Source organism: Orcinus orca, chromosome 3, assembly GCF_937001465.1.
Source record: "Orcinus orca chromosome 3, mOrcOrc1.1, whole genome shotgun sequence".
NCBI classification, from domain to species: domain Eukaryota; kingdom Metazoa; phylum Chordata; class Mammalia; order Artiodactyla; family Delphinidae; genus Orcinus; species Orcinus orca.
The window spans coordinates 151,532,152-151,545,207 of NC_064561.1; the positions used below are offsets into that span (position 1 = coordinate 151,532,152).

A 13,056-nucleotide genomic window follows, 5' to 3' on the forward strand; every position below is an offset into this window, starting at 1 on the left:
ACATATTGATAATTACCTTAAAAACGTAAATGAGCCTTATAATAAGTAGAATAAGCCAGACACAAAAGAACAAATATTAGATGATTCCAGTTATATGAAATACCTAGAAGAGACAAATCTATAGGGACAAACAGTAGATTAGTGGTTGCCAGGAGCTGGAGGAGAGGGGGAATGGGGAATGACTTGTTAATGGTATGAGATTTATTTTGGGGGTAATTAAAATACTCAGTAATTAGACATTGGTGATGGGTGTACACCTTTGTGAATACACTAAAAAGCACTATAATTTACACTTTAAAAGTGAGTACTATGGTATGTGAATCAAATCACACACACAAATAATAATAAGGGGTGAGGCAAAATGCCTCAAATAGGATAACTCCTTATGGAAACCAAACTCTTTCATATGTTGATAATCTGAAGAATTTACACAGACCTCTTATTTAGGCAGGACTTCTGTGCAATATATGGACTCAACTTGGAGCCCAGTGAAACATTTATTAGGAAATCTGCTGGGAACATCTTTCCCAGACTTCTTCTATAGTATTTATAATTCTCATTCCATGGTAATCAAGTTCCTTTTAGTGCTTATATTTGACTGAAACTTGGTTCTCTTCTGTACTTCTGTAGCCATCTTATGGGGAACAAGTTCTTGGGTTAGAAGTAAGGTTTTTATTCTCCTAGTTACTGTGACCATGCCCCAAATACCATTCTTACTATCTCATATAAATAAAACCAGAACTTCTCCAATGAAGTTCTTTCTGGTTAATTCTCCCTGATACCACCTTGTTACGGTCAATTATAGATACTCTTCCAGCAAAAACCCCCTTATTAAAATGATTCAGTCTTCCCGGATCCCACCTCTAGGCTTACCCAATGAAATTTATTTCAGGAGTTAGTTTCTTCCTGGTTACAATCTTTTCTCTTTATTTTTATCTTTACTCATATTACAAACATGATGAAGGTTCCCAGAATGTGGCTTCAGGTTTAAGAGACTGAGCAACAGTTCTCCAAAAAAGAGTATGGATTTAGTAATTATCCCTACTAGCACCACAATACAAGCATACCTCAGAGATATTGCCAGTTTAGTTCGTGACAACTGCAATAAAGCAAATATTGCAATAAAGTGAATCACACACAAAAAAAAAAAAAAAATATCTCCACATCCAAAATTAATGTCCATCCTAAAGGAACTAAAAGAGTCAAAACATTTCTCCCTTTTTGGAGCAGACTCTCAAGAATTATAGCAAAGCTTCCCTGGGTCTGCTTTCTCACAAATGGGGAGGGGGAGAAGTAGGTGTGTCCAAGACAGCTCAGACACTGAAAGAAGAAACAGTTTTCACAAATAACTTGTGCCAGTTCAGGTCCTCCAGGAAGCAGACGCTAAGATAGAATTCAAGTCCGTGAAAAGTCAGTGACACAGAAAGGGAGGAGGGCGCAGAAGTGGGGAGAGCTCATACTGCCTGCAGGTCAGACAAGGCAAGAAAGAAGGGAGTGGGGACTGGTGAGGGAGAGCATAGGACTACAGTGCAGCTCAGAGAAAGTCTCAGCCAGGCCAACAAGGAGCCCCAGAGCCAAGACTGCCTGGCAGGGTCCCCACACGTGGGAAGGACTGGCCCGGCTCCGGGACCCTCACCATGCTGAGTCCCTGACTCGGAAGAGCCTGCCCAGAGTGCGGTCTCTGGACCACCGCGGTGGGTCCCTACAGAGGGCTCTTGGCCGGCAACTCTGCTCACAGCAGGATCCCCAGCAGCACACTCCCAGTTTGCCCAGGACTGCACTCGGCTGGTTAGTATTGGAATAATTTTAATATGGTTTCGGCAGAATAAAGAGGCAACAGAATAATCCTTTGACAGTTCTATCTCTTCGTTTCTGAAACTTTCATCTCATTCCTTATCTTAAAAACACCAAAAGTAGGTCTAGTCTAAAAGTAAGGAAATTGGCCCTAATTTGATAAGACAGTCTCTGCTGACTTCCTGAAACACCCCACCCAGAGCTTCCCCATCCAGTCCTCCTCTGTATACATCACTGATCCTCTGCCTGTCCCTTAAATTCTGCCCTTCCTCAAGCTGCGCTTGTCACTCTGTCCACACTACCTGGGCTACTGTTGTGATGGAATGATATTTGAAGTATTAACTGATGCAGTTTTTTTATTAATATTTCCTCCTCTCTTGCATGATCCCTTCACTCTTCCAATTATGGGAAGTGTGAGAGATACTAAAGACATGCAGTATTCGAATCTCTCTTTGGGTTTTATTGCTCACCTGGGGCCTAGGGGTAGGGTTGGGGGTTTACCCAGAACGGGGGATAAGGGGCAGGGGCCCTCTGGACGATATGCATGTCTCAGTATCTTCATCTATTCTCCTTTCTCTCTGCTTCTGCATCCCAGAGAAATTGATCTGGTCTGCGAGGCACAGAGATGCAGGGCTGTCAAATCAGGACCCGAGCCAAAAAGCATAGTGCATTAATCACCAGTAAAGTTGTCTTCCATTAGTGACAGAATGATACTACATATACAGGTGACACAGGACAAAAGGAAGAAAGAATTGGGGCTTGAGCAAAAAATCAAGTCTTAGCCATGGAACAAAGAGAAAGAAGCACATTTTGAAAAATAAAAGGATGTCTTTTAGATTTAATCAGATACAAAACTTGCAGGCAAAATGAGAAGTGCTCGATACAGAAGCCTATAGGTAAAACAGCTCTAATCTTTTTTTTTTTTTTTTTTTTAATTTATTTTTGGCTGCACTGGGTCTTCATTGCTGTGCGCAGGCTTTCTCTAGCTGCGGCGAGTGGGGGCTACTCTTCGTTGCGGTGCACGGGCTTCTTATTGCGGTGGCTTCTTTTGTGGAACATGGGCTCTAGGGCGTGCGGGCTTCAGTAGCTGCGGAGCACAGGCTTAGTTGCTCTGCGGCATGTGGGATCTCCCCCAACCAGGGCTCAAACCTGTGTCCCCTGCACTGGCAGGTAGATTTCTTTTTTTAACATCTTTATTGGAGTATAATTGCTTTACAATGTTGTGTTAGCTTCTGCTGTAAAACAAAGTGAATCAGCTATACCTATAGCAGACAAATTCTTAACCACTGCATCACCAGGGAAGCCCAAACAGCCCTAATCTTAAACAGCTAAAAGTTTCTATCTCATTATCATATTACACCAGCTTTTCAGTGCCAGATTTTCCAGCAGAAGAGGAATAATGAGTTTAATAAGAATGATAACGAGGAGAAATTATCCCAGCCTGGATTTCTGGCCCAGATGAAAATATCTTTCTCTGAGCGCCGGAAAAACAGGTTTGCAGCCCAGTCTGGATCTGGGTTTTTCAGAATGTGGCCCCAGGATCTTCTGCCTCAGTGAGTTCCTGTTAAGAGGCTATTGCATAGACCTACTCCAGACCTACTGAGTCAGAATCTCTGCAGGGAGCCCCAACAATATACAACTTTAACAACCACCCCGAGTGATTTTTACACACACTCTAATTATGAAATCTCTGCTTTAAAATTTAAGAAGATTTGCGAAAAGGGTGTGAAGAATGTTAACACCTTGGATTAAAGAGACAGTCTATTTTATAGTCCCATTATAGAATAATAGAAAACTTTATGGCTCTTGTGCAGTTTAGGAGCAGGCAATACCCAGACCAGATTACAATGGCAACCTTATATTATTTAAAAGAGTAGATACTCTAAAATCCTCTCTTCATTGCAGCGCCATTCAAAATCTTCTCTTCAGACAGTTGAAGCTGGAAAACGGGAGAGGGCTTGAGTCGGTGGCTCTTTCTCCTCTATGGGACATGGAGAGAGTAGCTGCGATAGATGACAGGGCCTCGGTCCCTGCCACCTCCTGAAAAGACTTGCAAGTGCGCTGCACCTCAAAGCGGGCAGTGATGGAAATGCTAGAACTGGTGGCAGCTCTGCGCAAAACCTCGGGGACGCGCTGCCAGAGGAGATTCGGGAGCCCCTGCTGCAAGATGCGCAGTGGACTTCTGAATCAGCTGTGCAAGAGAATGTCAACATTCATGGGCAAGCATGGCAGGAAGCTTCAGACAATTGCTTATGGATTCTGATATCAAAGTCCTTGAAAACCAGTTTGATGAAATCACAGTCCATGTAGCCACAAAACAGTAAGCAGTATCCCAGAAAGATCCTTCAATGTGTCATCAAAATCATAAAAGCAAAACAAGAAATTCTGAAGCAGTGCTAACCTGTTGTACATCCATTGGACCTAAAATATGACCCTGATCCAGCCCCTCGTATGGAAAACTTGAAATGCAGAGAAGAAACAATAGCTAAGGAGATGAGTGAAGCTACGAAGTCCTTGCCTGCATTAATTGAACAAGGAGATGGATTTTTCCCAAGTTTTAAAGATGCAGCCTATTATCTGGCTCCAGAAAGTCCACCAAGAAGTCTTCTTCGGGTTGTTATAGGAAACCAGATGTTAAACCTGAGAGCTTTATAGCACAAGTAAAAACCACACCAGTGGAGACTTCTGCTAGGAAAACCACTGACTTGGTACTGAGAAGGAAGGGAACTAAAGACTGCCGCCAGAGAAAATGGTATCCGTTGAGGCCAAAGAGAATCAGTCTTGATACATAAGGTCTTTCTGTTTATCTTGGGAGTAGAAATTAGGCACTATCAACATTTAGATTACAGCTTAATGCCTAGACAGGACTTCAATTAAAACAACAGATAACTAGTGATTCCTTTATACAAATATAGTAGCTCTATGCTGGGGTATGATGTAATATTGTGTTTCTTCCCTCACCTTTTCATCTATAGTCAATGAAAAGCATATATTTTTTTAAATATTTACACAAAGTCTGTCAATGGTCATTAAGAGTGCAAATTTTTACTGTCCTTAAATACCATCAACACTTGGATGCCTTATAGGTTGTTGTTTTTTTTAATAAATTTATTTATTTTTACATCTTTATTGGAGTATAATTGCTTTACAATGGTGTGTTAGTTTCTGCTTTATAACAAAGTGAATCAGTTATACATATACATATGTTCCCATATCTCTTCCCTCTTGCGTCTCCCTCCCTCCCACCCTCCATATCCCACCCCTCTAGGTGGTCACAAAGCACCAAGCTGATCTCCCTGTGCTATGTGGCTGCTTCCCACTAGCTATCTATTTTACATTTGGTAGTGTATACATGTCCATGCCACTCTCTCACTTCTTCGTCACAGCTTACCCTTCCCCCTCCCCATATCCTCAAGTCCATTCTCTAGTAGGTCTGTGTCTTTATTTATTTATTTTTGGCTGGGTTGGGCCTTTGTTGCTGCACGCGGGCTTTCTCTAGTTGCTGCGAGCAGGGGCTACTCTTCGTTGTGGTGCGCGGGCTTCTCAATGTGGTGACTCCGCGGCATGTGGGATCTTCCCGGACCACGCTCGAACCCGTGTCCCCTGCATTGGTAGGCGGATTCTTAACCACTGTGTCACCAGGGAAGTCCCAGCCTTACAGATTTTTATGGAATTTCAGAAGTAACGTGTTTCATTGTGTTTCCTGGATATACATCTTTCTTTAAAAAAGAGCTGTGTAGGGACTTCCCTTTAATTAGCACTTAAAGCCACCCCTTAAATCAGATGCCTGAATCCTCAGCAGTCAGTGCCATGTTTATCCTCCCCAACACACACTTTGTTTACATGGGTCCTATATAGCAAATACTGGAAAAGGAACTATACCTTAATCACAAAAGGAGACTACAAAGAATTCCAATACATGAGGAAATGAAGGAGGTCACCATGAATACAGGTAAAACCTAGATGTATGAGACTAATAAGGATTTATGAGACAACTTTGTCCCTGTGGCCAGTCTTTGTGTCACATTGGAGTACACTCCAGCATTGAAACAAAGAACACACTTTTTAATGTTAAAAAAGAAACAATCTTTATTTGCTTTCTTGTTCAAAATGTAAATTGATTTAAGGTGTTTAAGAAAGGATTTTCAGGTGTTGAAAAAGCTAAATCATTGGGTAGACTCTTCAATCTGCTAACAGCAAAAAAAAAAGTCACATACAAATTGAATGTTCTCAACTTAGTTAAATTGTACACGTGGCTAAACAAATGGTTCTGAATTTTTGCATTTGACTTAAGACAATCAAGACTTGGGACTTCCCTGGTGGTCCAGTGGTGAAGAATCAGGGGGCAGGTTCAATCCCTGGTCAGGGAAATAGATCCCACATACCACAACTAAGAGCCTGCATGCTGCAACTAAAAGATCCCGCATGCTGCAACTAAAAGATCCCACATGCTACAACTAAGATCCCGCACGCGGCAGTGAAGAGCCCACATGCTTCAGCTAAGACCCGGCGTAGCCAAATAAATAGATAGATAAATATTTTTTTAAAAATCAGACTTGTGCATTATACAATAACACCCTTCCACTATATTTCATGTCCTGAATGCAGACTTCCTTTTTTTTTTTTTTTTTTTTTTTTTTGCAGTACGCGGGCCTCTCACTGCTGTGGCCTCTCCCGCCGCGGAGCACAGGCTCCGGACGCGCAGGCCCAGCGGCCATGGCTCATGGGCCCAGCCACCCCGCGGCACGTGGGATCCTCCCGGACCGGGGCACGAACCCACGTCCCCTGCATCGGCAGGCTGACTCTCAACCACTGCGCCACCAGGGAAGCCCCATCCTTTTTTTTTTTTTTTTTAATCAATTATTTTATTTTTGGCTGCGTTGGGTCTTTGTTGCTGCGCGCAGGCTTTCTCTAGTTGCAGCGAGCAGGGGCTACTTTTCGTTGCGGGGCGTGGGCTTCTCACAGCGGTGGCTTCTCTTATTGCAGAGCATGGGCTCCAGACGCGCCGGCTTCAGTAGTTGTGGCTCACCAGCTCTAGAGCAGAGGCTTAGTAGTTGTGGCGCACAGGCTTAGTTGCTCCGCGGCATGTGGCATCTTCAGAGACCAGGGCTCGAACCCGTGTTCCCTGCATTGGCAGGAGGATTCTTAACCACTGCACCACCAGGGAAGCCCCAGACTTTCTTAAGACATCTGGAAAACCAATATTTCATCCTGTTTATACTGCCTGCCCCTAACACTATGTTTGACTTTGCCACAGCAACCCTGGTACAGACGCAAAAATGTAATAGAGTACTGTCTGTAAATTCATAAACAGAAAAAATACATGAAAATGTTATTAGTGAGTTAGAGGACTATATTACTAGCTACTCTAAGTGATGAAATTACAGATTACTTTTTTTTTTTTTTGGCCACACTGCACAGCATGTGGTACCTTAGTTCCCCAGATGGACCCCGCACCCCCTGCATTGGAAGTGCGAAGTCTTAACCACTGGACCACCAGGGTTAAGGGTTACTTTTATGTTCCTTTCTTCTTTGTCTATTCCTGCATTTTCAAAACCATGTATAATGAGCTTATAGTTTTACAATAGGGAGGAACCACACAGATTTACAGGATCTCACAGCTATAGTAGGATTCTCATTCTGTTTCCATGTCTTCTCAGTTCTGAGTCCAATGACTCACCCATAATAGATGCTCGATAAATAAATATGAGAGAAGGAAGAAAGTAAACAAGAGGAAAAAAGGAAGAATGGAATGGAAAGAAGAATCTGTTGGTTACCCTCTGTTTGCCCCTCTGGATCCATTCTCCACCCTACTCTGAACCCTAAAAGGCTGACCTACATGAACAGCCTAGATGGCCTCCTTGTTCTCTGTTTTCTGGTTGGGTTTGGTCAAGGGGGCGTACTGGCAGATCAGAGGTAAGGAATAGATATTTAACAGTAAGTCTCCTACATAACGAACCTTCAAGTTGAGAACTTTCAAAGATGCGAACGTAGGACTTCCCTGGTGGCACAGTGGTTAAGAATCCGCCTGCCAATGCAGGGGACATGGGTTTGATCCCTGGTATGGGAAGATCCCACGTGCCGAGGAGCAACTAAGCCCGTGCACCACAACTACTGAGCCCGCGAACCACAACTGCTGAAGCCCACGCACTCGTGCTGCAACTACTGAAGCCTGTGCTCCTAGAGCCCATGCTCTGCAACAAGAGAAGCCACCGCAATTAGAAGCCCGCACGCCGCCTTGAAGAGTAGCCCCCGTTCGCCGCAGCTAGAGACAGTCAGAGGGCAGCAACAAAGACCCAACACAGCCAAAAAATAAATACATAAATAAATAATTAAAAAAAACAAAACAAAGAACAAAGATGCGAACGTGCATCCGGTTCCAGCAAGGCTGTGCCATCAGCGTCAGGCGTGAGTGAAATTGCAGCTCGCCCTCCGTCTCCTATTGCTGAGGATCCTTCAGCTCTACCATCTCCCACCTCCTCTCCCTCCTCCAGTCAGTAACCCTTCTTGCCTGTTCACTCGATGCCAGTCCCTTATGCCAGCTGTTGTACTGTACTACTGAACTTTTCATGGTACAGTATTATAAGATTAAAAATGTTTTATTTTTTGTGTTTCTTACGTATTATTTGTGTGAAAAGTATTATAAACCACTTACGGTACAGTACTATATAGCAGATTGTGTTTGTTGGGTACCTAGGCTAACTTTGTTGGACTTATGAACATGCTCTCGGAACAGAACTCATTCATTTGTAGGGGACTTACTGTATTCCCTGGAATACCTCCCTGTGGGTCACTGCAACCACCCAGACCCAAGACCCTTCCCACACAGCTCTTCTGATCAGGGAAAGCACTCCCCCCACCTTCCCTTGAGACCTTGGAGTAGTAATATGCCTTGCTTTTACTAGATCCAGGGTACTGCACTCTCCTTTGTACTGTTTTTACATATTGCCTAGCCCTTTATAAATAGTCCGTTTATTAAACTCTCCTGAAATTGTATAATTTGAATGTACCATATATATAGTATTAACCCCAGGCTGATACAGAATCTATTGGTGACAATAACCCAACAAGCTCTGTCCTCCAGGAACTAATCTTGAAGAAGGATATAGAGAAAAGTTTTTAAAAACAGCACTACTGAGCTTCCCTGGTGGCGCAGTGGTTGAGAATCCGCCTGCCGGTGCAGGGGACACGGGTTCGTGCCCCGGTCCGGGAAGATCCCACATGCCGTGGAGAGGCTGGGCCCATGAGCCATGGCCGCTCAGCCTGCGCGTCCGGAGCCTGTGCTCCGCAACGGGAGAGGCCATGACAGTGAGAGGCCCGGGTACCACCAAAAAAAAAAAAAAAAAAAAACCAGCACTATTATTGCTCATTTCAAAAGTTTAAACAACAAAAAGGTTATTTTTGTGAGAAACTTCACTTTTACACCAAAGATTTTGTAGTTTTGAACTTAATCTTTTATTATTATGCTTTTTTGCCTGCCAGAAGACAAAAATTCATATGCATAGTCCTCTATTTCTTTCTTCACCCGTACAGTAACCTAGAGAGAGACTGAACACCTTCTAAATACTCAATATTGATTGTTTAATACATGCACAAATGAAGGATACCTATTGTCATATGGAAATGTTTAATTAAACATTTTTAAGAGATTAATTATTCCTTTTCAAAGATCATTTCTCATCTTTTTATTAATAGGATTTTTTTGTGTGTCTTTGAAGACAATTTTGGATTTTTTTTTACCCAGAAAAGACGTGGGCCTATTTTAGTACTTAAAACTAATGTTAATTTTATAAAAGTTACAGATTCAAAAAGCAGGGCTCTTTATTCAACTTACAAATCCTATTATTTTATTTCTAAATCTAGTGAATTTTAACATCTTTCTTTAAAGTAGACTTTTAGATGTTGCAAGAATAAAATTAAGATAATATCCATGAAGTCTTTGGAGACCCTTGTAACAGAGATATTAGATAAATGTTTCATTCTACTGAGAAGCTAAAGCAATCTGCTAAAACCCCACAAAATTTATTTTTTAATTGTAGAAATTTGAAAGCTATTTGGTTTCTGTTATAATTATAATACTTAGATTAATCACACAAAAATCAAATTAAAGTTAAACTTATTTGCTAAAAATAAATAAATAAATAAAGTGGTCTTTTATTAATATTTGGTGTCACTCACAAACTTGGTTAATTAAACCTCACTTAAATATTTTAAATTTAATATTCCTTCTACTTACTGCTTCTAACAAGCAGAACTTAACCAAATGTTTAGAATAATGTATCTAATAAATTAAAGTTGAGAATTATGTGAATCTTAAGTTCTCTTAAACATTTCAATGCTTTTTACAAACTGTGTAAACCTATCTTAATCTTTTCAACTTAAAAAAATCAGAACTCTAAAATTAAAAATTCGATTATACATTTTAAGTTAGAGTCATGAGGCTAATATATCAGATCCTCTAATTAGCCAAATTATCTTAACCACTACAAACATTTAAAATATGAAACATACACAGATCATTCCCAAAGTTAAGGCAAAATGATTAATTTCATTGGTTGTTAGTTCATTATTTCTATATGTAAGGGTCAATTGAGTTTTATCATCCGAGCAATTTGGGGCTATTATCACAAGCAAGTTGATTTAAACATTCCAAACAAACAAGGTTACCTGCTTAGCAGCTGATATCAAACCAAAAATTTTTGACCAAAACACCTCTAGAGCAGCCAACATCTAGGGCAGTTTTTCTTGCAACACTGACGCAACTTGCGCCCTATTTTATGGTCACTTTGCAACTAAAGGCATCATCCCCACTCTTTTCCAAGTGAAATTGTCTTACAGCCCCCATTCCCTGGATTCAGGTTATATATTACCTAATACTCAAGGTTGTATTCAATTCGTTTATTTACTGCTTGATTCTATTCTTTACTCTTTTCGTATTTTTCCTTTTTTTTAGGGACACAATTCTTATAGATATTTTTATGATATCCAATTAGGCTGTGCATATCTTGCTATCTGTGTCATGCTAATGATAGTACTCTTTTACCATCACTGCCACTCTTCTTCAGGTTACTATATATATGATAGGAAAGGCCTGGGCAAAGGATACATTTCATAGGTCTCCAGAGTAAGGACTTTAATGCTTCCCTACCCTCCTGGGCCCTGCTCGTGGGTCATATGCCTTAGCCTGAGAAGGACCAGTCAGAAATGACTTGTGTTGAGTGCGTCTGGGCTGGGAAGGCCTAGAGTGGGAGGATTGGGGCTGGCATGGCTTGGGCTGAGTGGGTCTGGATGGAGAAGGTTTAGCTTGGGAGGTCTAGGGCTGAGAAGGCTTAGATTGGGAGGACTGAGACTTGGAGGGCTGGTGCTGAGTGGATTTGTCTGAACGAGTTTGGGTTGAGAGAACACAGGTTGAGAGGGTTGTGCTGGGACTGCTTGGCCTGGCACGACTTGGGCTGATTGGATTTGAACTGAGAGCTGAGCAAAAATTTGCTGTTGGCCATAGGATTGAATCCCATTTGGAAAGATGGATTTGAAGGCCCACCTCGTGTCTTCAGCTTAGCTCCTTGCTGAGAGGCAGTCCTTATGGGTTTTTGTATGGCTCCTGCTGCTTGAAATGCTCGATGGTGAGGATTTTCAATATGGGATTTTGTTCTCATGAATTTTCTAATTGCCTCATTTGGCCGTGTTCCCTAGGCACAGACTTGCCTAGGCTGTGACTTCCCAACCGCTCTTGCTGGCTGTGAACCCAGGGAACGGAGGCGACCTCCCTGGGAGTCCACTTCCCCAGACCTTTCAAGGGCTCCCATTTTCTGTGGTCTCTCAGACCAGGCCTGTACATGCTGAGAAATGGGTCTTGGTGGTCTCCCAAAAGTTTTATCCATGTGACGTCCCTGAGCAGTTCTTGAAAATTTCATAAATCTTTCACCTGAATAAAATCTCTGAGGTTGGAATTATTGAATCCCAAAACTTTACCCGGACTATGGGCCCTTGTATTCTGAAAGGGTGAAGGATGGAAACTCTGAGACCTCTGCTCTAACCAAAACTGGGAGACCATAACCCAGGGGGCTGTCAAAGAAACACGGTTAAAATTACCTCCATTTCTGGTTGGAAAAGGACAGCAGTTTTTCAGAAGAGGCATGAATACTGGGGTGAGATGGAAATTCTGAAGATTTGGGCTGATCTCACATCTAGCCTCAGCCTCTCTTACTGACATTTAAGCGGGGCTTTCAGATGAGTTTTTTGGCTGACTGTGTCTTTGTGGTCCCTCATCTTCAGCTGTTCCAGCCAAGTTTTCAGTAGGGGAAACTTGAATCCCCTGCATGTTCTCAAAGTCGTGGTCTCTCTGTATCCCCAACTCCCTGGCCAGGGGTGCAATGTCCTCCACAGACATACATCTGAGTGAAGAGGACATCACTTCTTTCAGGGCAGCTTGAAGACCCTCCATGTTCCTCCCTGTCTCTCCAGCTTCCTCCTCCTCCCAAAACAGCAGCTGTGATGGCTTCAACTTCAGGATCCTCTGGGAAATCTGAGCCTCCTCATTCCCCCTGGCCTGTGGACTGAGGACAAAGTAGCATCTTTCAGTGGCAGCTTCTCCTAAAAACATTAGCAAGTCCCATTCCTTCTCACCTAGGCAGTCAATGAAAAAAAACACAGCAGAGGAAACTTCCATCAAGAAACCAAACTGTGTCCAAAAACTTTCTATATCCCCACGAAGGTTGGCCACAGCAACAGCTTTCTGGAAAAAACTGGGGTTTTCCTTTAGACCATCACTATCAGGAAAACTCCATGTTACCTCAACCAGGCCATCAGAGATCTGCTGGGGAAGCACCAGAACAGGCAACTCCTGATGGAGAAAGAGTTTGTGTGATTTCAGGTGGGCAGGGCTGAGCAGTGTGTTGAGGATTCTGGACTTGGAGAAGCTACAGTATCCTAGACGCACAAAAGAGATGACAGGCATCTTCATGAGAGTCAGAAATTTTCTGTATCCCCTGTAGGCCTTCCTGAAGACTGCGTTGACTGCTCCTTCACAATGTCCTTAATGGCCCCCAGCATTAAAATGCTTTTGTGCTTTTCTGCATCTGGCGGTAGCAAGGAAGGGCAAACTGGCACTGATACGTGTTTGACACGACTTCACGTTGCAAAGAGCTATCTGAATACAGCACAGAGGCACAAAAGACATGAAGGGAATTAATGGTTTCTGTTTGTCTAATTTCCAAATTCTCTACTCCAGTCAAAAATTCCCCTTTGCTGGGGCTTCCCTGG

General features: G+C 42.5%; 1 protein-coding gene and 1 pseudogene across 1 annotated transcript; one reads left to right on the top strand and one right to left on the bottom strand.

Moving 5' to 3' along the window:
- Window positions 1-245: 245 nt before the first annotated feature.
- On the top strand, window positions 246-4,868 carry LOC101285507 (kinetochore-associated protein NSL1 homolog; annotated as a pseudogene).
- A 1,614-nt stretch (window positions 4,869-6,482) lies between these two features.
- On the bottom strand, window positions 6,483-12,765 carry LOC117199975 (caspase recruitment domain-containing protein 6-like). Its single transcript, XM_033421210.2, has one exon. The coding sequence runs from the start codon at window positions 12,755-12,757 to the stop codon at window positions 12,008-12,010; it is 750 nt and encodes a 249-aa protein (XP_033277101.2). The 5' UTR covers window positions 12,758-12,765; the 3' UTR covers window positions 6,483-12,007.
- Window positions 12,766-13,056: the final 291 nt, after the last annotated feature.